Source organism: Oppia nitens, unplaced genomic scaffold, assembly GCF_028296485.1.
Source record: "Oppia nitens isolate AA-2021 unplaced genomic scaffold, nextdenovo-longstitch-racon4-pilon3 scaffold24_pilon_pilon_pilon, whole genome shotgun sequence".
Classification (NCBI taxonomy): domain Eukaryota; kingdom Metazoa; phylum Arthropoda; class Arachnida; order Sarcoptiformes; family Oppiidae; genus Oppia; species Oppia nitens.
The window spans coordinates 135,419-160,000 of record NW_026533204.1 but is presented as its reverse complement, the minus strand read 5'-3'; the positions used below and the strand labels follow the sequence as shown (position 1 = coordinate 160,000).

Sequence of the window (24,582 nt, the reverse complement as noted above, 5' to 3'; positions counted from 1 at the left end):
AACACACATTTATCATAAAATATTTTAACGCTAAATATAGTGATTACAGATTACTACTACAACTAACTAAAAAAAACTTTATATATATTTTTTATTTATTTCTTTTCTAACTATTTGTCAGTATAACTACAATGTATAATATAATGGGTTATATACTGTATATATAAATGAAACAAACATTAATCATGTAATCGATTTGGTTATCGATTTGCATTATATATTTCTTTATGGAAACCCTCTACCAAAATAAAAAATCCTACCGTTGCTTAAAACTATTTAACAAAAAATATATAATAATAATAATAATAGTAAACCCAATAGTTAGTGAAGTGATATTAGGTAGCTCTCAATCAAGCGTATAAATATATCGACACATTGTAATTATCATTTGGCAATAATAATAAAAAAATAGTAACAATTTTTCCTTGTTCAAAATATAATACAATAATATAGTATTATATTAATAATTTTATCGCTAATTAATTATTCATACGATTCATTTAGTTTTTTATTCACATATATTTATAGTAATACTGTATACTGTACTCTATCTAAATGTATAGCCAGCCATAAACATAACACATTAGTATATTAATGTTTTTTTAGTTTTTTTTGAAAAAAAAATTTTGGTATAAATATCTATATAATACAGTATATTATATTATTATATACTGTGTATATACTATATATAATAATAATTATTATATTCAATATTCTATATATGCATATCAAGTTATATACAGTATAATATATTCAGATACAGTACATAGTATGTACTACATACTGTATAATATATACTGTATTTATATAAATTTATTTATTTTTATAAATAATTTTAATTTTTTTCATTGAAAAACTCAACACAAAGCATATTATAAAATATACTTTTGTCTCAATTTTTTGTTGTTTTCATAATAGCCTCTAAATGAATTCATCTGTAGTTTTAATGTATATTTAATGTGTAAGAGAGWGTGTGAGAGAGAGAGAGAGAGAGAGAGAGAGAGAGAGAGAGAGAGAGAGAAATAGCATATATTAATAAAATAAGTAATAGTAAAAAATGGGAGAGTAAAAGAAATGAATAACAAAAAATAAATATTTTTACTATTTTTTCGGTTATAACAAAATTTTTTTTAATCAAAAATAAAAATTTTATTTGATATTTAATAGTATAAAATATATGAATATACTGTATATACACTGTATATTAAATAATATATATAAATATACTTTATATACATATAAAATTATATATTTTAATAGTATATCCATTATAATTACCAAACACAAGCAATCCTTGAAGTGAATATTAAAGATAAAACAACAAACAAAATATGGTATATAATATAATATACCAGTATATACTGTACGTATAAAGCTTATTATAATAATAATTATGATTAACATGAGAGAAAAGTGTATGTATGCGTGTGTGTGTGTGTGTGTGTGTGTGTGTGTGTGTGTGTGTGTGTGTGTGTGTGTGTGTGTGTGTGTGTGTGTGTGTGTATGTGATTTTGAAATCAATCAATAAGCTAATGTCATGTGAAATAGTCGATAGAAAATAGAGTGAATGAGAGATGAGTTTGAAAAAAAATCTTTAAAAAACGTCTATTTATAGTAATTGTGTGAATATTGTTGTCAAGCGATAGCATAAGAATATACTGTAGTAAAGTACATACACAGTATGGTATACGGTATGTGGTGTTAAAATATGACATATCACTAAAAACTCATGATATACAGTATATGTTGAGTAAATTTATGTATAAATACATTCTGTATATTATATTATATAAAGCACTTTTAATGTGATATATATTACTAAATGAAAATGTTTTGCCTAATTGTTGGACCAAATGGTGCACAAACTTCACTTCAACTGAAATTTGTTTGTTTGTTGGGTTCTCTCTCTCCCACTCTCTCCCGGTTCTCTCTGTTGCCAACGTCTTAAACGAAGCCAACTCTTTGTATTTGATTGGTTGACCATCTCATCCATCGGTCGCCAGGAGCTCAACATTTGTATCTCCCGTTCCTCTCTCTCTCTCTCTCTCCTCATTCACTCAGTCAGTCATTCTGGGCTAATATATTGTAGCAATTGTTGTATTGAAATGAATGGAAATGTGACTCACACTCGCATACATATAATATAGTATACTAGACATACAGTTCCTGAACATACAGTATGCCTATTGACAAAAAAGTGCTTTTAGCCCTGTGCTCTGCTCCAGCAATTGTATGGCTAATGCCAGTGCCTTAACCAATGAGTTTTTGCAGCGAAAATCCTTGCAAATTGGGAACTGGAGAGCGGAGATGTGCTCTCAATGCTGTAATTGTCGTCAACAGACTGACTGACTATAAAAGCTATAACTTATTAAATATAATACGTTATGTTATGAGTGGCAGAGGAAGGCTATATCATACAAGAAATACTAAAAAAAAAAAAAATAATAATAATACTCAATACTCTCTCATTTTCACTAAACATATGACAGTTTTTTTTTGTTGAAAAGTGTAGGAAAAATGTACACAAATTTAATGCCTTTCTGTGCTTCAAATGCATAGATGAGTGAAAAAAGTATTGCAAAAAATAGCATTTTTTGAAATATAAATACATTTTTTCATATAACTTATATTTTAAACATACTTTACTACACCAATGAGTAAGAAAGAGAGAGAATATATACATATATACTGAATATATACGTATATATTTCAACTAAAAAAGTATTATACGTGTAAAATACAGTATATACAGTACAGTATAAAATATATACTATATATATATTGATATTATATTATATTATAAAATTTATTTTGTATATATTGTATGACTTTTTCGGGTGTTTGTGAAGGACTTAAAACCCACACCAGAAGAGCCTTCAAAACAAAAAAATACATTACATTACATGTTATAACACTATTGTGTGTGTGTGTGTGTGTGTGTGTGTGTGTGTGTGTGTGAGAGAGAGAGAGAGAGAGAGAGAGAGAGAGAGAGAGAGAGAGAGAGAGAGAGAGAGAGAGAGAGAGAGAGACTGAAGACAGGCCTAAGCGTTAAAATGAGTTTTCTTTTATAATTTTCAATTCACTTAAAACACATTAATTTAACCGTATATTTGCTATGCTTTACGATTTGTATGTATGTATGTTAGAGTATTAATACTGTATCTATCGTATATGTGTCGCATATAATAAGTAATTATGAGTACACACACAACAAATACATTATTACATATATTAAAAAAACACTACACAATAATAGCTGATTGTGTTAATGAAAAATATATAAGAAAACGAAAGAAAAGTATTTTTTCATGAATTTTTTGTTTGAAAAACAATAATCAAAATAATAGATATTTATATATATATTTAAGTGAAAAATGTTGACAACTCTCGCAACTCTCTACTATCTCTTTGCTATTACTTTCATATAATAGACAAAAACTTATATATATATCGATAGAGAAAAAAGTTTTGACTTTGATTTATATGCCTATTATTGTCTATCAATATAATAATAGTTGTGTTAAATCTATTGCAAAACTTAATGTCAAAATCAATGATTAAGGACAGACAGCTCTCGCAGCTCCCGCACCACGATTTTAATGCCCCTACACTTTATACAACAACACAGATATATCCAAAACACATGAAAATCCTGGCCAGCCTTGGCTGTGGCACCGGTAGTATTGGTTGAGCGATTGTATAGCAGTGAGGATACTCATAGTGAAAGGCCATCCCCGGTATCGCCTGACCAGTACTTTATCATATATGTATGACTCTCTCTCATATGTTATACCACTTTGTATGGCATATCCTTGTATGGCGTGTGCTATGCATATCCCCGAAAAACTTTATTTGCCTTAACAACCATCAGTGCTAGTTCTCTCTTTCTCTCCCGTTCCCCCCCTTAACGCTCCCCATACAGTATATGATTGCTAATGCATTGAGTGAGTGAGTGAGTGAGTGAGTAAGTGAGTAAGTTAATGTGTGCACAGTATATATGATTGTGTGAGTGAGTGAGTGAGACTCAAAGCACCAGAATTACTGAGAAAAAGCTCACAATTTATGTATGATTTACACAATAGATTTACTGTCAATAATATGGGCCCAACATTTAGGCTTAAGTCGACTGATATTAAACCTTTTTTATGACTATAAACGCCTGTACAAAGCCTGTAAATTTATAGTACAGTATTCACTGTGTGTGTGTGTGTGTGTGTGTGTAGTACAGTGTATACCGTATATAATATACAGTACAGTTTATATACAGCACTTGTGTGTGTATATAGCGAGAGGTCACGTATAGCTCAGTTTAATCAAACATTATATTAATTGATAAAACGCTTGTGTATTGTAAACACCATTACATTAACTATTACTATACTGTAGTAAAAAAAGCTAAATATATATTATATACACGACATTATTATTATATAAGTTTAGGTTTTGTCATAATATTTATTATAATATTCATATAACAGGAATTGAAATATAAATTTTTAATCAAAAAGTTTATTATAGAGTATATTATATATAATTTTTAGACAATTATCGCAACAAAACTTTTTTCTTCAATGAATGAATGATTGACTTAAACTAAATGAATGAATGAATCGTATCTCTAATAATATACTGTATATAAAGTATAAATATATTGCCAAATAAATAACAAACTGATATTAAATGTTTGTCAAATAAATTTACAAAAGATATATTATATATATATATATACTGTAGTATAGAGGTATAGATAGATAGATAGATAGATATTTACTCTTATGATTTGGCACTGGTATTGTATTTTTAGGCGATTCTCTACTCGTATACTGTTTATTATACTGGTTATACTGTACTGTATGTATACAATAGCTAGACTAGACGGTAGTTTGGATGGCACTTAACTATTAAATTGAAAGGCAACACCAAATTCAAGTATGAATGCATTGAAGCACTCATTATTATAGCTGTTTTTCAACGTTCAAACCAATAGGCAATCTCTTTCTATGGGCAAACCATTCATACACAACAGTACCTGTTATCAGGCACAGGGAGACACAATACAGGGGCGCTTAGTTGAACTATGCTGGTCTATACTAAGGAACGGTTATACTTGCAAGCAATGGTAGTACTGGTTGGAGTTGTCATGTTTTCTATGACTGTGCACAGTCTACTTTTCTCCAATGTATATGTATCGGTGCCGATGTTGCTATGCTGTCTGCCATTGGCCAACAGCTGTTCACTGGCACCAGTGATTGGCTGCCAGTGCTGTCACTGTATGGTATAGCCATGAATGCAACAAATATATATAAATTTATATATATTAATACACTATTATATACTATACTACGGCAGCAGCACTGGTATATACAGTGTATATAATAATACTATGAGAGTGCTATGCTTTTTGTGTGTCGGGCCTCACATCAGCTGAAACTCACACAACAACAACACAACAGACAACCTCTCAGAGCTGTACTGACTGTCAATGCGTTAACATCAGAGTGAGAGACAGTTTTTAAAAAAAAAACTTTTTATTTTATTTAATACACACAACCATCAAAATAAAAAACTACATAAGCGTGTGTAGTAAACAATTGCATTGCAATTGCCATCAAAATTGAACTTTATATGAAATAATTTAGTTTATATAAATTTTTTAATTAATTATTATTATTATTAATTTAGTGTTTTTTTTAATTTTTTCAATTATTTTAATTTTGTTGTAAATATTATATATTATTTTTGAAAACTTCAAGTCATTTAACTCTTTTCAAAAAAAGACATTATATTTTATGATTATTATATATTATAAATATATTTCTAGCAATAGTTTAGTTGTTTTTCAATTTAGTTATTTTTTCAATTGATATTATTATTATTTTTTAATTATTTTATTGCAAATATTACAATCATATATATATAATATAAATATTTTCCCCAATTTGTTGTTGTGTTATATAATAAATAATATTAATAATAATAAAATAAAATATATTATTATAACCACTACTGTATAAAAAAACTCGTCCAACACTTAACTCATTATAAATGTTGCTTTAGTTGTGACCTAAAAAATTCAATTTAACTCAATATATATATAAAATATATATTAAAATATATTACTATAAAATTTGATAATAATTGTCGACTATATTGAAGTTATATATTTACTACAAGAAAAAATATATATATTATATACAGTATATATCTATATATTATTATAATAATGTTATTAACAAATACTACAAATTCAATTCAAATCAACAACAATATCAACAAATGTGTCACTAAATTGGGTGACATTGTCGTGAAGAATGGCCGCACAAATGGTCAAACCGGTGGTCAGCCCTTCGCACCCGTCAATGGAAACATCGCGGCGATGGCCAACAACAACAACCTGAACAATACACCACAGCCTCTGCCGGCAATTGGCGGCCATCATCGGCAGCCGCAACGGGTCAGACACTACTCGCAGCAACAATTGGCCAATAATTTAATTAATCAGACGCTAAATGGTTCGGTCAAAGCCAGCAAAGACATTGACGGTATGTATCTATTCTTATCGATTGATTCAATGATCACATCATACATATTACTACTACTACTAAACAGACAAAGACATTGTATGGCAATACATATACCATCTCTTCTCTACTCTTAGTGTGTCAATCAATATCTCTCTCTCTCTCTCTCTCTCTCTCTCGTGTATTATATAATAGTAGACTATATATATGTTACCAATCGATGACTTACTGTCTGTGTCTTTGTCTGCTTTAATGCAAATCTCATACAACACACTATGATATGATAGGCAAACAATTTTATTTTTTGGAAACATTTTGTGTGTAACAAAAAAGTTATTATATTTTTAAATATTATTTATATTTTAAAGATTTTCGGATATAAATGATATATCTATATAATAGAGTATATATAAGTTATATATATTTAGATTTAATATATCAATTATTTTACAGTGCATATTATTTTAACCCAAAAAAAAGTTGTTTTTGATTTTTATTTTTTATTCAAAAAAAAACATCAGATACAGTGTGTATGTATAACAGTATTTACTCTTTGTGTATGTATATTACACAAACATACATAACAACAAAAATAATAAAAAAAGGGTATTAAAAATATAAACTAATAATAGTGATAATAATGATATAATAAATGAATAAATGACTCAATGAATAACTTAGATAAGTGAAAACTGGATTTTTTAAATCTCAATTGAAATCTCAAACAAAAAACTAAAAAAATAAATGAAAAATACAAATAGAAATATATTATATATTRTWTMTATATATATATATATATTATTTAAATAGATAATGTATTTTTGTCACTAAATTTGGTCGTCCGGCATAAAAAGCCCTAAAATAATAATACAAACAACACTATTGTATGGTTTTTGGAAACGCTATGCCTATTGTTGAAAAAACACTGTTGTTTGCGGCGATTCAGTTGTATAAATCAATTAAAATTATTTCACAGTTTTTTCAACCAAAAAAATAAATAAATAATTCACTCATTTATTCACACAATTCAATGAACAGACAACTTGACAGCAATTGAGAGGAGAGAGAGAAAAAAAAGTTAATTGAAATACACATGAAATATATGCTATATATTCACATAAATTATATTATATATAATATATATAACATGTTATTTCCAATTTAATTGTCAACTCAATTGTTAAGTAAAGTTTTGTTTGCCCGTTTCATTGAATTAATAGTATATAATATATACTGTATAAATGTACAAATATTGTATGAAACAAGTATATTATTACAATATACGGTATTAGTAGTATTAATTTAGTAATAGTATTGTGTGTGTGTTCAAAAAGGGGTATTTCAATACAGTATATACAATATAAATTATTGTACCATAATTGTGTGTGCAATTTTTTGTCAATTTTTATCGTTAATTGTCTTAAATTATTATTGATTAGCCAATGGTTTTTTCAATGGTTACACAGTTAAGTAAGTTGTGGATATAAAGAGAGAAAAAAATGTTTAGTAACTGTTTTTGACACAATTTTTTATATAGATATATAATTTCCAGTATTAATGTTAATAATTGGTTTGTTGTTTCAAAAGTTAAAGAAAATAATGATAATTGCCAAAAGTGTTTGATTATGTATTGTAACTAAATATTATGTATATACTATTATACACATTATTATATAGTGTATTACAGTATAATATAATATATAAGTAAAGTAGTGTCTCTCAATTCAAGTCATTATTTTTCCCCTCGATTTTTTGAGCCGTTTTCCCAATTGAGGACAGCCATAGGGTTAATATAATATAATATATAGTTTTAGTTAAGTTAGTTAGCAGTCGTTAAAAAAAGTTGTCGTCATTTCTAATATATATAAAAATCACTTGTATTTTATGAGACATTAGTGCAAAATTAAAGTGTTATTTAGTTACACTTGCTTTGTGTTATTGAGATTTTCAACAACAAAAATTATATACTATTTTTTGGTAGTCGTGTATGTTTTAGTAGTAGTAGTTAAATGAAATTAAATTGATTATAAACTCATGAAATTATTATATTTATAAATAAATATATATGACTGAAAAAACGTAATGTACTATTTAGAGGTTAAATAGTGATTAAAAATCGTTTTAACCATAAAAATACAGTAATATTAACTATTATTAAATTGTATAAAATGATACTGTATATTTAATTGGACCAATTGTATGGTGCATAACAACAACAACAGATATTATTTAATATTAGCCATACATTTATATACAGTATTTATAAATAGCTATACACTGTATATACTATTCTACAGTATATACAGAGAGATATATCTGCACACTATTATTAAAATATATTTTTTGTCTTTTTATTTAAATATACTGTATTTATGATATATTATGTGTACACTGCATTCCCCCACGCCCTCCCCTCCCTCACTCGTTTGTACTGCCAGTGCGCTCTCTCTCTCTTTATTTCTCTCGGTATATCTTAGCCTAAAATATTGTATCAGAATTGTAGAGAAAAAAGACAAGACTTAACAGAAACACAAAACAGTATTATTATTATATAACAGTTAAGCCATAATCAAGGTTTTCAAGGCTTGAAAAATGTTTGAAGTGGAAACAAGTGTTGGCTAATAACACAGTTTGTGGTCAAATAGTGTTGTATGTGCTGTCAATTGTACTCACACACAGCCGCATACACACACACACTAACAATACCCGTGTAGTCTATTTGAAACATTTCCAAAAAAATTTCTTTCATTCAAAAAATGACAAACACATTAACACAATACATGACAACTAAAATATAAAAATTTTGTGCAAACTTTTATGTGTTATTATTATTATTAATAAAGAAAAAAACTAATTTTGGTTTTTGTGTTATTTCTTTTTTCTATCGTTAAAAATAGAGGACTCAATCAACTCGTTTGATTGCGAAGAACACGTCAATTATCTAAAGAGGAAGATTGAATCGACATTACGCGAGGCAAAAGAGGCAAAGAAATTAAGCTGCACTGAGATACTGATCCCCCATCAGCTGACACAACACATCGCACAAGATATCATAGCCATGGCCGAGACCGAGCCCTGCGGTCTACGCGGATGCTGTCTCTACATTAATATCGAAGAGAAGACACTCTGCCGACGGTTGGGCGAAGTCAGGCTCGACAAGGGCTCAGTTCCCACATTCGAGATGTATTTAACGCTGAAGAGAGCCATTCCCGGATGGATTGATGCATTCGAGAACCGACTCCTTCGCAAAGAGTCAGTCATTCTCTCCGAAGTCTATCGGATCTCCAAAAAGAAGCTCTATAGAAGTCTTGGATCTCCTTAATATATATATATATATATATATATTTACCACAATTAAAAAAAGACAAATACAAAATACAAATTATTATTATATAAAACAATAAAACGCTAGTATTTTTTGAGTTGCGTTCAATAACGCCAACCCATCGCCACATACACACAGACAAACCATACACACAAACACCACACATACCTCCATACCATTACCACCCGATCATCCCATTCCTCACTATTCCTCAACATATAATCCTTCAATCCATCCAATCAATTAATAAGTAATAAACACCTGATCCGTTACCATATCATTGTCCATCGATAACTCCCGATATCCCCTCTATTTTGGCATTCAATTCCCATTTCCACCCATCCATGTCTACACTTTTCGCCCATCACTTGTTCACTACAACAAAAAATGTCTTAAAATCCCACCATTTGATAGATAAACTATATTTCAATTGCTAATTATTATTAATAATTATATTTTAAAAAATACAGAGAGAGAGAAAAAAAAAGATTTTATGAACAAATTGATATAATTTTTAAAAAATTGTGAAACGATTTTTATTTATATATTTTAATTATTATTTATTTACAAATATAAAGATAAAAAAACAAAGAAAAAATAATTGTGATTTATGTGTAATTATTATTATTATATTATAATTATTATTTTTCAATTATGTTTTTGTTAAACTTTTTAATAAATACAATACTTATTATTATTATATTATTATAATTTTTAGTTATAACTCTAAGGTCAGACATTATGAGAATAATGAAAAGAGATTTTATGAAAAAAAACGAAATAAAAAATTAAAAAATAATATTTTCTAAACCTGTTTTGTCTATTATTATTAAAATTATTACCGGTATTATTAAAATCATATACCGGTATATAAAATACTATAATATATAATATATGTATTTTTTATTTAAAAAACAACAACACACTTAATATATTGTATATTATATTTGATGTTAATCCAGGTAATTTAAATGTGATTGTTTTTTAGTTGTTTGTTTACTATGCGCCAAAATTGTAATTTCTTCAAAATTAAAAAAAAATTAATATATGATAATTATTATAATAATAGTTTGGTAATAAGCTAACAGAAATGATAATCAAAATTAATGTGTTTACCAAAAAAAAATCATGAACATATATCAAAATTATATATTTATTTTTTATAATATAGCTTTTATATAACTTACAAGTTAGTGTATAACTAAAATATATAATATATTGATTGGCAGCCATTTGACAGTACATATTATTTGATATACTGCATATACACAGTATATTTATATATATATATATATATACTGTATAAAGTAATGTCAATGAATCTATAGAAAAAATGCACATTGCAATAAAATATTTTCAAATTTAATTAATTATTTAAATAATACAAATGATATATTTATTGCAAATAACAAATTTAATTAAACAAAAAAATAATTTTATTATTATTATTATTATTTGCAATGCCCAGGCAAAAATAACATTTTAATTAATTATTGATTGGAAAAATTAATTCAGAAACATATTTTATTTTATTTTTTAAAACAATATTGTCTATTAAGCATTTTTTAAATATTAAATAATATATATATAACATATTTGCTACTAACTTATTTTCCTTATATCAATAAAAAATACCATAAATACAGTAATTATACTAAAAAAAACTATATTACAATTAACACGTGGCTAATTATGTAATAATATTTTCCATATTACACAAAAAAACAAGTTGTTTACCTAAAAAAATATTTATTTAATAATATAAATTAAATAATCAAATGAAATACAATACACACATAATATACAGGGTGTCGACAAATATTTTATTTTAAATGTTTAAAAAACCGGTGTTTAAGTTTTGAAAAAATAAATTTTATATAAAATTATATATTTAAAAAATACAGTATTTATAAATTCTTATATGTAATTTTAATTGCAATCAAGTTTTTCGTATATATATATACTGAACTATATAATATATTTTATCCAAAAATAATATATTATACTCACTTTGTGTATGCATGCATTGGGGGGTAAAACAAAAAAAAATATAGTGTATATATAAAGTTGAATAAAATTTGTTATCACTTTTCTACTGTATATTACGCTATTATATGTATAATACTGTACAGTGTATTAAATTTATATAAACAACACATTCAACTCGTTTACACACAATTGGGTACACAATTACGGCCTTCAAATAATACCGAAAAACTGGTTCCAGTAGTTCTATATAAAAGTGTACGTAATTTATACTCTAAGAAATCATATGGTTTCTGACATAATAACATTTTTTTGTATTATTAATAGCAAACCATATGATTATTGGTTTTTTAAGGAATTTTTTACATGTATTTTATTTATTACAGTATTATTGCAAAACATACACTTATTTTTCCTATACAATAAAAACAGCAACAAAAATAAGTTAACTAATTGTTCTGGCTTATAATTTCAAAGTCTAATTTAAATAAATAACAAATTAAAAAATTTTCAACTATTTTTTAAAAATTTTTGCATTGTCACTTTCTATGCATAATAAATTTTAAAAATAAATTTATTAAACCAACTAGCATAACTTTTAAATAATAATTTTTTTAATTGCATAAATTATTAAATATATAAACTATAATACAAATGTTTTTATTATTAATTTCAATAGTAATGTATAAATTTTAATTAATTTTTAAAAAATATTTAAATAATTTAATTTCTAACTTAATTAACACATAACTATACATTAGGTGTGCGACACCTATAGTGTGTTAAACATAGCAAATACAACAACAACTGTAATCATTACAAACACAAACATATAGTAAAACGAGACACCAGTGGCTGCACATAGCGATCATATATAATGGTAAGCATATGATAGAGACAGGTATGAGACGATAGGTGTCACCAATTTATTAGGTATCTCTTGATTACAGTCACAGCTCACTGTATGTGTGTTCAAGTGATGCAATTATGCGATACAACAACAAACAGTAAGCACTGGTATTATATTATTAATAAATTTAATAAATTATAGGACTGTCCGGCTATTGATAAGCGATCGCATGACTTGTTTATTATTATCAACTGATTGTATGTTTGTTTGTCAGTTTGTCTGTCATCTGATCCGTTAATCCATTGATTAAGAAGAGAGACAGAGAGAAAATATATATATATATATACAGTATATTATAGTCAGTCATATGACACAACACCCGTGCCATCAATGGGTCGCACAGTTAGATATTTAGTAGTAACGGGTTTATTGGTATCGCTAGTGATTGCAATGCTAACTGTCCGGTCGGTGTCCGCCGGCGGTAACGACGATGATCTCACGCCCCAAGTGGTTGCAGTGGTCAGTGATGACATCAACACCACTGCCGAAGCCATTGATGAAGACAACGATGATTTAAACGATGAAACGGCAGACGAATCAACAGTAGTACCGGCGATGACGGCCACCGACGACGACACAGATGTTTGGCCGATCGACACAAATGATTCGACAACAGCGATGGTCTCCAGTGCTCAAGACATGACGGCCAACGAGTCGTTAACAGACGTGCATACTGTCAACACTGCCGCAGCCGAAACAAAAGTTAACTGTACGCCCGTCAACACCATCTTAGCCGTCGGTACCGACAATGAGGTCAGTGATTGTTTTATTATTGAATATACTGTATAATCTCATTTGATGATCAAAATGGTCTGATCCCTGAATGTCTGCAAATTTTCATTGAAATGATTGCACAGACAGACAATCATAAGACATACTGTTGTTATTGACTATCTGTGTGTCGATAATATTTATAACAGACATCTTATCAATCAATTATTTGCTGTCTTTAGCTATTGATATTGAATTTGCATTCAAAGCAAAAACAGATAGATTTTTAGATATATAATAATCATATGATTGTATAATACATTTAAGAAATGTATATTATATTAATATACGAACAAAAATATATTAATATTATACTTAACTAATGTATTAATAATATTTGTTGACCTAATTCATGACAAATCATTTTTTTCCAATTATATAACAAATATAATTGTTTAATGAATCACTTAATTACTTACTTAAGACATGACATTTTGCTGTTTTTTTCTGAACAATTGGACTATTATTGTCTAATAATTGATAAAAAAAATTGAATATTTTATAGACAACTCTCTCTCTCTCTCTCCCAATAATTTATAGCGGATGTTTGCGTTATATTTTTGACATTATTAATATTTATTACAATCTTAAAGATAAGATATTTATTATTATTATTATTAATTTTTAAAAATCATACAATATATTATAAGTGATGACAGCAACAAAATAGTGTTTCGAGTAATCAAATTTGAAATTAATATTTATTTATTACAATTTATAGTATTTATATTATCGCATATTTAATTTTTGCACCAAAATTGGTTTTTATTAATATAAATAATAATTTAATAATAACTTAATAACAAAATTAGTTGAAATAATTTTTAGCTCAAGTATTAATCAATAAAAGCATTATTTTTATTTTTAATGAATTATTTTTTAAAGTTGTTTGACTTTTAATTAATAATTATTATGAAACACATGATAATAATAATAATTAATATAATAATAATCGCACGAATAATAATTAATAATTAAGTTACTTTACGATTGACTTGATTTTCACATTTCAGCAATCATTTGATTATATTTTAAATTACAAATATAATAATTTGATATAAATATAAAGATATTTATGTATTTGTTTCAATATTAAAATATTTTCTTTTATCTGTAAAAAATCATTACTATTTTAAAATATCATTTGTATGTAATGACTAAAAAATATAGTTTTCTCTGTTTTTATAGTATATTAAAAAATAGTAGTCAATTGAGGCAATAAATTGATCAAAACAAACAAAAAAACAACAAAACTAATAATATAACAAATTAATTACAAATAATAATTGTTTACAATGAATAAATCCTATTAATCTCTGCAATAATAATTACTTTCATATATAATAAATTTATCAATTTAATAATACTAACTAATTAATAACTATAAATTTTGAAAAACATGTTTCTATTAATAAAAAACAATCTTAATAACCAACCATTAAATTTACAAAACAAATTAATAATAAATCACAACTAATCTTTTTTTAACAATTAAAATAGTAATAATTTAAAATACATTAGTAATGTATATGTTTATCATAAATCTTATGTCATTTAAAAATTGAGCTCATTTTGTAAAATATATTGTCAATTCTGTTTTATGGCTTATATATATATATATTTATATTTTTGTTTTGAGACAACTCTTTTGAGAACATTTCTAACTTATGACTTAAAAATATTGTTTTAAAATTTTACAATTAATAGCAATTAGGTAACAATAGTTTGCCTTAAAATTTAAATATACATGTATACAGTGTTATATTTATAAAAGTATATATATATGTTTACAATTGAGACAAAAACAAGTGAATTCTAGTATTTGTATTTTATATTTTTAGTTAGAAAAACAAGTGAAACGAAAATCAAGTCATTTATATACCAAAAAAAAGCAAATGTTGTTATAGTTGTAAAATATATATATATTTGCGATGAGTTTGTTTTTGAGTGAATAGTTTGACAATAAAATTTTAAATGTCGTGTTGTAAAATGTGTGTATGTTTTTATAAATGTGATGTTTGTTTTAAAACAATAAAATTTGCAATTTATATATAATTTTTGTTATTAATGTGTAACTCATTTGTTATGTTATGTGTTATTTTGATGTCATTTATATATATATATATATTGTTTGTTGAAACGTATGATTAAAGCAAATAATGCGAGACTTTAATTATTAATATTTGTTTTGTCACAAAATATATAATGTATTTTACCAAATGATATATAAATTATATACAGTGTTTATTTATATATAATTGTTGGGGCAATTAATTGACAAGAAAAAATTGTTATATAAAAACAATATATATTTTGTGTAATGCTTTTTCAATGAAAGAAAAGTAATATATAATATCTATTATTATAATTGACTCTTATATGAGTATATTAAAATTATATATATGCAATATGTTTTACATATATATTGAACAACATAATGCAGATTCAATAAGTGGCACATAAATTGATTTTTTCTCACTCTATAAATAATAATATTAATCAATAATAATCGTCTCACACAATAAGCGATAAAATGAATAATTTGATTGGATATATAAAATGGTAATCAAATGTCTATATATGTAATAATCACTGTTATATTTGGAAGAGAAAGCAAATGATATTTTTAAAAAAGAAAAAAGATTTAATGGAAAAATTTTATGTATTTTCTATGAATGTATGTGTAGTGTGTCTGAAAAAATAGTTTTTAACTCCAGTTCCCCTATCTTTCTCTCTCTCAATCTGACAACAATGTGTTATTTTAATTACAAATATCCATCGACTGTGGACTGTAGGCTTCGTTTTTGATGCTCAGAGAGGCTGCCGATAGAATCGGATCGTGCGTCAGCTCATTAAAGTGAAAGTACTGTTGTGCGGGACTGGCCGATGGCAACGATGAGCCGAGACCCGAGCTGGCCTGACTGGGAGACAGAGGCGATGTCGGTGCTGTGTACTCTTGTTTAATAATCCGATGTAGACTCTGAGTGGCGGCAAATTTGTCGATTTCGTTGAGCGGTAACGAGTTCGGTGCTGTCCTGAATGGGTCACCGCCGCCGCCAGTGGACATGTTGTTAGTATTGTCGCAATTATTGTTTGTAGTATTATGACATGTATTGACCTGTAACATAAAAAGCATAGATAACATTAGGTTAAAAAACAATTTATATTACAATATTCAACTACATATACATAATAACGATAGCAAATGAATGTAAACGAATCAATAGATCAATTGTCAGCAGCACTGGTAATATCATCGATACTATTATTATTGCTCAATATTGTGGCTATTTTTAACAGCAATTTTATTTTATCAAAATAGTACTTTTCAAAGTACTATAATTGATAGCACAGGGAGTGAGTGAACAATAATTGATTATATTATATATTAGTTAATTGAGGTTTTATATATATTAATATATATCAGCAATTATTGTTTGTAGATAAGGTCTGAGATTGTGAGCACATGTACAGTAAAATAAGACTGAGAGATCTGATGCAAACCAGTGAGCTCTTGAAGCCATTGTTTCGATACAAAGTTCATTAATTAATTAATTAAAGTAATTATAATAAGTAAGAAAATTGTGAAACCATTTGTGGCCAATTTGAGGTGGAATTCGGTTGGTGTTGTGTCTGAGAGTTTTGTTGTCTCATCTGTAACTGTAAATCTTGGAACTGCATCTGTAGTAACCGATAGTTGCTCTCCATTTCCCTATATTTCTTGTCCTGTTCATTGAGTCGATTATTTTCTCTCTTGAGTAGTCTCACATAGTCTACGGATGCCTTCAATATGGTTCCCTTATTTTGTTTCATGTCTTTGACGAGATCAAAGTGTTTGGTGTCCTCCGATCGGGGCAACAAAGTGCCCAACTCTTTGATTCGGTCGTTAATATTATAACGTCTTCGTCGTTCAATTTGATTGTGATTATCCTTTTTCTGGCGATCCTTTTGCCACGCTTTAAGCTCTTGATCGTTGAGTTGTGGACACGATGATGAAGATATGTCATGAGTAGGTGTTGTCGGTTCCTGTTCCAGAAAGTAGTTCATATCGGCTGGAAGTGTGGCGGCAATGGCTCCGACTAATTGGTCGTCCATTTGGGCCGACACATCTCGACTATCGAAACCGCCCAACACATCGAACACGTCGTCCAACTCGGATGTCGAACAGGCAGAGCTGGGCGGCGCTGACAATGGACTGTCGGGACTCAATGGAAATGGGGATTGCGGACCATTTAGGCCTAAGGCGCTCGATGATAGCGAGTGACCAGTGTTTTGGTGCGTATGGGTGTGATCTTGCGGTTGCAGACAATTGGGTGATAGCTGTGAGGGCACGTTCGGCACCGAATGTGAATGTATCGGATGGGGATGTAATGGACTGTTGTGTTGTTTCTGTTGCGTCTGTAGCACGTGATAATTGGTCGGATTCTCCAGAGTTTGTCGAACCAATTGTTGGCTTTGTTGTACTTTTTGTTGAAGAAAGTGATGCGATGTCATCACATGAGGGAACTGTTGCTGCAAACTCAGCGGCACTGATGTCGTGTGCTGAGGTTGTAGAGCACCGGGATTTGTGGTGTTTGTCACCAGCGACTGACTCATCCTCGGCAACGACACCGGCGGCTGTTTTTGGCGCAACTCTTCTTGGATGAGCTGCTGTTTCATCAGCTGTTGCTTGAGGTTTGTTCGGCTCATGGCTTCAGGCAAACGATGATTAATGCGATCCGTTATTAATAATAGCGACGACTCTTTGTAGGGAACAGACATTTACAACAAAATAATTAAAAATAAAAAGTTAGTGAAAGTCAGTGACAAAACTATTTAATTATCAACAAAATATATATATAAATAAATCACAGAAAAATATAAAATAAAAGTTGAAATTTCTTTGAAATTAGTTTAACTTTCGCAACAGTTTGCTTAACATTTTGACTTTTGTTTTGTTTTTGAATCGATATTTTCTTTTTGTCACTTTTTTCTTAGTTCTTTGACAGGACATTAAAAGCACAGATCGTATCGGATATTATATATAACTTTCATATACACTATATCTTATATACAGATGAAATGCTAACAAAAAAGTCAACAAACTTATAATTTATGCTTATTTTTTGCTACTTTCTCCTCAAATTTTTTTTCACTCACTCTCTCTCTCTCATCAACAGTAATTCATACACACATATAATATATAGTATATGTAATTTATATTACAAACAAAGAGTTGTAGTTCAGTGAAAAAATAATAATTAGAAGTAATAAATAAAATAAAAGTAAATTAAAAGTCAAAGTTTTTTTGTGAAGAGAAAGGAGAGAACAAAAAACTTATATTATTTTTTATTTCTAAGAGAAATGTGTAAAAATATAAATAATAATATTATTATTAATCACCATTTTTTGACTAATTAGACAACAATGATATATTCATATTTGCAGTGCAAATAGTTTTTTAATAAAAAAGTTGAAGAGTTAGAGAGTACACTAATTTAAATAAAATAAATGTTATTTTTAGAGGTATTTTCCCTATTAATTATAATGTATTATTTATTATTATTATTCAGAGAAAATTTAAAAACTCTCATCCAATACTTGTTTACCATTGAGTTCAAGGATTTCTATGAGATCCACACATTCACAACAAAATTATAATTTAAAAATTATTTATATATATATTTAAACACAAAAACACTTTATCATTGTTTGTGTTCATTATTATAACTCACTCACACCGACAACAAAATACATTAAACCTCACGTAAACAATGAATAACATTTGGATGATATTAATATCAATTATATTTTTTCAACAAAATACTTTAAAAACACTTTTATTTAAATGCTATATATTTATAGTTACTATAAATTTTATATCATAGTCTAACAACAAGTATATACTATATGTTTGTGAGTGTATGTCTGAATCGCATATATTAATAATAAAACTTTTTTAAACATATTTTTAAATGCCATTTATTATACAAAATTATACTTATTATAATATCCACATTTATATTTATGGTGTATTATTTATAACTATTAAATAAATAATATTTAATCCTTTAATTGAATTGTGAACTCCACAGCAAAAACGAGTTTTTTCAATTCAAATCATTTATTATTTATATTTTATTGCTATTAATTTCATATAAATTTTATCGATCAAAATGTCTTTTTTAACATAAAAACTCAACATATTATATGCTATCAGAATATATATATAATTTAATGTGTAGCGCTTAAAAAATACTTACGGGTTTTAAAATAATTATTTTTGTAAAAACTGCACAAAATGTATATCCAATATAATTAAATATGATATGAAATGTTATGTCTATTTAATTAAAAAAACACATCAAAGCGTAATTATTAATAAATTAATTTATTTAATTAGCATCAATAAACAATATATATATACTGTATATAATTATTAATTGAAACTATTAGGCAAACAAATCAGTGCATCCATAGCCCATGTGTTTAGTGTATTGTGTTTACAAGTGGTTAGTCTTTAACTATCATTTTAATGAAATCACTTGAAATATATATATATATAGTTCGTAAAAATCAATAATTATAAAAATAACTAAAATTAAAAATATATAATAGCTATTATTATTATCACTGATAGGCAAACATATACACAAAATTTATTGACGTGAATGTGCATCTAATTAATAAGTTGGTTATATTAAATTTAAAAAATATATATATAAATTTATATATATATTATTATAGTTAGATTGGTTGACTTGTGCTGAAATTGATAGCACTTTTTAAGCGCACAACACATTACATATCATATTAAATACAGACAACAACATATACAGTAAATTTATATATAAATATATAACACATACACACAACACAACAAAAACACGTTAAATACTAGAAAACAACAGTAAATTAAATCTCGATTTGCGTTATAATTATTGGCAAAAACAGTGCGTTTAGTTATGTTGTGGCCATGAAATTCATATACAACTAAATATATATATATATATATATAAATGCCAGTTAATAGTATTTACTATTTTTATAAATATCTGATGTATTTTAAAAGCTGTTTTAAGAGTATGAAAGAGAAAGAGAGAAACAACACAACAAACGTAAAATGTGTTTGAAATTTATATTTAAAAGGCATTCAAAATATTTTTTTCAATGTTTGCGATTATTGTTTACAAAATATATAAATCAAGTTAAAAATTTATGTCTTTATAATTGAATTTTGTACTTCAAATTGGAAAATATATATCACTATTTTAATATATATATATTGATTATTTAAATTTATCAAAAGTAATGACATTTTTAAAACTATTAGTATTGAGATTTTTCTCACAGCAAATAATGATTTTATATTTATATAAACTATTTTTTATATTTAAATGTCCACTAAATTTCATATACAGACAAAGTGTATATGTTATGTGATATTAATGTTATGTTATTTTGAGGCAAACATTGATCATTAAACACATTTTGTTATCAATAATTTTTTTTTTAAATATTTGTTAATAACATAAGGAAATTAACATTTTTATAGTCAATAGATACTTACTTTTATTTTGTCACTTATAATAGCTTTTTGTTTGACATTAGTTATCAGATATTATATTTTTTATGATTATACGATGATATTTCCAATTGGTTTGTTGTAATTTTTTTCCACATAAATAACAATAATAATAGTATTAATTGACACTTTTCTTTAAAAATATTACAAATAATATCATAAATATATCAACGATATGATGATCGCATAAATAGACTTATTTTTTCATTATTATTATTATTAAGTCATTATTATTATTATTATTATTATTATATGTTTATTATTAATAATAGTCAATAGATTTYAATTTCAAAACCATTGGACGACAACAGTCTATAAATGATATATTAATACATTAAAACATATATACAATAAATAATTACAACAATATTAAAAAAGCAATTGTATTGATAATAATGATGAATGATGTCTATATAATAAAAAATGTACTTGGTTAAATAATTATTTATTATTGACACCACTACTACCAGTATTGTTGTCTACAATATATTATTATAAATATATGATATATCTTAATACTAACTAATTAATAATAATAATAATAATATCAATAATAAATGTATTTAATAATAGCCATAGCATTCACTGGATTCGTGTTATGTTTTCATAGCACACATAAATACTGTAACTCCTAATGACTACTAATAAACATTATATTATATATCATACAGTATTTTAACAACAAAAACAACAACATTGCAAAAGYATTGGGCTTTTAAAATTAAACTCAAATTTATATATAAATGACAAAAATGTTATACAGTTTTTTCATGTACACACACACACACACTGTTGTATACACACTCACACACTAACTAACTGCACACTAGCGCCTAACAGTGCTTGCAATGCATTACTATACTATACCGTAGGGTAAACACCATTATACACTCGATATATAAAACATAGGGATTAATATATACTTATATTACTAATACAGAAAAAAACTTTTTTTTAATTAATTTTGTATTTTTTTTATAGTTAACAGACAATAATTGAATTTACCTTTTATTTAGGCATCAATTGTCGCTTCAAAATTGCTTTCATTATATTGTAATAATAATATTATTATTATTAGTATTAACAAACAGTACAGTAGAGAGTACAGTATACACAATGAGTTTATGTATCATACAGTGGTAATTAATTTTAATGTATAGTGTATATGTACTACAAGTGTATGTATTAATATATTGTACTGTATTTATAATACCAGTGCAGGTACTTTACACATGTGTATAGTGTATCGATAAACACACTGTAAATATGTATATGCACTCTGTATATACTGTATATTCAATATACTATACAGTATTCAGTATACTATATTGGCTTAACACTACTGTAGCGCTACTTTTTATTACTRTACAGTAAATAACACTACAAAATACCCTCTCTCTCTCTCTCTCTCTCTCTCTCTCTCTCTCTTTCTCTCTCTCTCTCTCTCTCTCTCTCTCTCTCTCTCTCTCTCTCTCTCTCTCTCTCTCTCTCTCTCTCTCTCTCTCTCTCTCTCTCTCTCTCTCTCTCTTTCACACACACACATACATTACTCGTACAAAAATGCATTACATGTACGACCAGTTAAAAATGTTACACAATATATGTACTATACTTTGTGCCCCTAGTTTTTGTGTGCTCTACCAGTGCTTCAGTTATCCCTTATATTTATATTTTTATCTTATCGTTGCCATTGGTTTTGCACACAAATAGAGTCAATGTTTTATTAAATCCCATTTTTCTGTTTCGATGCTATACTACTGTATTTCTAGAGTGATGTTATATACGGATTAGTTATTAATATGATTGTATTATACATTAAATTTATATAACCCATACCTCCACTACTGTTACTGTGCTGACAGTTATGCCATCCATCGATAGTGTTAAGCGTTCATAAAGTTATGCCAAACTTTTTTTTATAATTATCAATAGTTATATTTTTTTGTAGTAATTAATATACTTTATATTACAAAATAGTTATTGAGTTATTATTTTTTTATTGATYATAGACTCAAATAAATCAAACTCAAGTGATTATAGTGAACGCTACACGACTGAGTCAATACTTGGAAAGTAAGCCAAACATTAGTCAATCTACAGGTGCCGACTGTGCACTAGTTATCTTTTATTACAACTGGTGCCCATTCAGTGCCCGATATGCGCCACATTTGAAYGCTTTGGCCCGAATTTTCCCGCAATTTCATGTACTGGCCATCGATGCCTATGGACTTAACAGGTATTGTATTTCTACATTCAAACTGGTAGTCAATAAACTTTTTGAAAACAACGTATTTTTAATTATTTTCTAATTTTTTTAGTGTTAATATGAGATACGGTTTGGTAGGAGTTCCCACTGTATTGTTCTTTCATAATGGCAAAGTTGTGGGCAAAGTGAACGACACGGATCCAACAATCGAAAGTTTTGCCATTTATATCACACAACTGACTGGTATATCACCGGTACTGCCGACCAATGTCACTGATGATGACCTATTGGGTCCATTGTCGAGTACACCTGAACCTCATTTCGACTATCTATTGTTATTCTCGTGGATATTTGCATGGATCTGCTTCTCCTATCTGTTTGCTAAGTCCAACCTGTTTAAGACAACACTGGAAGCCGTGAGAAACAATTGGAGAGAAGCCGAGGCACAGCACGAACACATTGATTAGCATTTTTAAAAAATAATTATTATATACCGTTCCTCATAATGAGTGACAAAACAATTTGTTTTTATAAGAAGTTGTTAATAATTAATAATGAAATAAAATTTATATTATTAATTATTATCGATTAATGATTTTATATATTTATTTTTATTTTGTTAAATACAGTAATTTGATAATAAATAATTATAACTGTAATTATTATTTTTTTTTGTAAATCATTATTAGTTTTTTATAATTAAAGGATTATTGTATATTCATTATTGAATAGATAAATAAAAAAATAAGATAATTTATTCATAATAAATTATTGTAATMATAAATATAAATAAAATTTTTAAAAAATTAAATCAAAAATTGATTCACACTTTTAAATTATAAAATTTTAATTAATTTATTAATATAATTTACATATGACATTTAATATTTAAAAAAAACTACCTTGATTATTAATAAGTCAATAGGTGCCACTCATAAGCCTATAAATGGGTACAGTATAATAAAACAATTATTAATAAATGTAATTTTATAATATAAAAAAATACTGCATTACACTATTAATATATAAAAATACGGCCATAGTGTCATATATGTTTGACAGTGTAACGTAATTTATGATCGATACATAACACATTAAATAGTCATCTAACATATTTAATATTAATTGAATGTATATTAAATTAATTATGGTTTATAGATTAGGGATGTGTAATAGCATTATAAATAGGGTTACTTAGGTAACATTATTTAACCGACTTTCTGTATTCGCCAATATATAAAAATACCTGTACTGTACTGTATTGTACTGTACTATAACATGACCTTCAAATAGACAATC

General features: G+C 26.7%; 3 protein-coding genes across 4 annotated transcripts; 2 read left to right on the top strand and 1 right to left on the bottom strand.

Annotated features, from left to right (window-relative positions):
• The first annotated feature begins 6,228 nt into the window (after positions 1 to 6,228).
• Positions 6,229 to 10,320, top strand: LOC128953879 (DNA damage-inducible transcript 4-like protein). The gene is made up of 2 exons (XM_054299409.1): positions 6,229 to 6,542; positions 9,419 to 10,320. The coding sequence occupies exons 1-2, from the start codon at positions 6,377 to 6,379 to the stop codon at positions 9,841 to 9,843; spliced, it is 591 nt and encodes a 196-aa protein (XP_054155384.1). The 5' UTR covers positions 6,229 to 6,376; the 3' UTR covers positions 9,844 to 10,320.
• Positions 10,321 to 12,822: 2,502 nt separating this feature from the next.
• On the top strand, positions 12,823 to 23,861 carry LOC128953956 (thioredoxin domain-containing protein 15-like). Its single transcript, XM_054299503.1, has 3 exons — positions 12,823 to 13,495; positions 23,087 to 23,313; positions 23,396 to 23,861. Exons 1-3 carry the CDS (start codon positions 13,073 to 13,075, stop codon positions 23,748 to 23,750), a joined length of 1,005 nt encoding a protein of 334 aa, XP_054155478.1. The 5' UTR covers positions 12,823 to 13,072; the 3' UTR covers positions 23,751 to 23,861.
• On the bottom strand, positions 16,071 to 21,253 carry LOC128953954 (transcription factor EC-like). 2 transcript variants are annotated; one of them, XM_054299501.1, is made up of 3 exons: positions 21,063 to 21,253; positions 17,105 to 18,255; positions 16,071 to 16,631 (listed from the first exon to the last, which is right to left on the bottom strand). In XM_054299501.1, exons 2-3 carry the CDS (start codon positions 18,200 to 18,202, stop codon positions 16,275 to 16,277), a joined length of 1,455 nt encoding a protein of 484 aa, XP_054155476.1. In that variant the 5' UTR covers positions 18,203 to 18,255; positions 21,063 to 21,253; the 3' UTR covers positions 16,071 to 16,274. The 2 variants fall into 2 exon arrangements, with proteins under 2 accessions (XP_054155476.1, XP_054155477.1); XM_054299502.1 differs by lacking the exon at positions 21,063 to 21,253 and adding an exon at positions 19,756 to 19,804.
• Positions 23,862 to 24,582: the final 721 nt, after the last annotated feature.

What these genes read in the sequence shown, in the direction of transcription:
- LOC128953954 (XM_054299501.1), bottom strand. Translation starts at nt 18,202, where the DNA reads ATGAGCCGAACAAACCTCAAGCAACAGCTGATGAAACAGCAGCTCATC. An exon ending in CCTCAAATTGGCCACAAATG is followed by an intron (nt 16,632 to 17,104) that starts GTTTCACAATTT and finishes TTTATGTTACAG; the next exon opens with GTCAATACATGTCATAATAC.
- LOC128953879 (XM_054299409.1), top strand. Translation starts at nt 6,377, where the DNA reads ATGGCCAACAACAACAACCTGAACAATACACCACAGCCTCTGCCGGCA. An exon ending in AGCCAGCAAAGACATTGACG is followed by an intron (nt 6,543 to 9,418) that starts GTATGTATCTAT and finishes CGTTAAAAATAG; the next exon opens with AGGACTCAATCAACTCGTTT.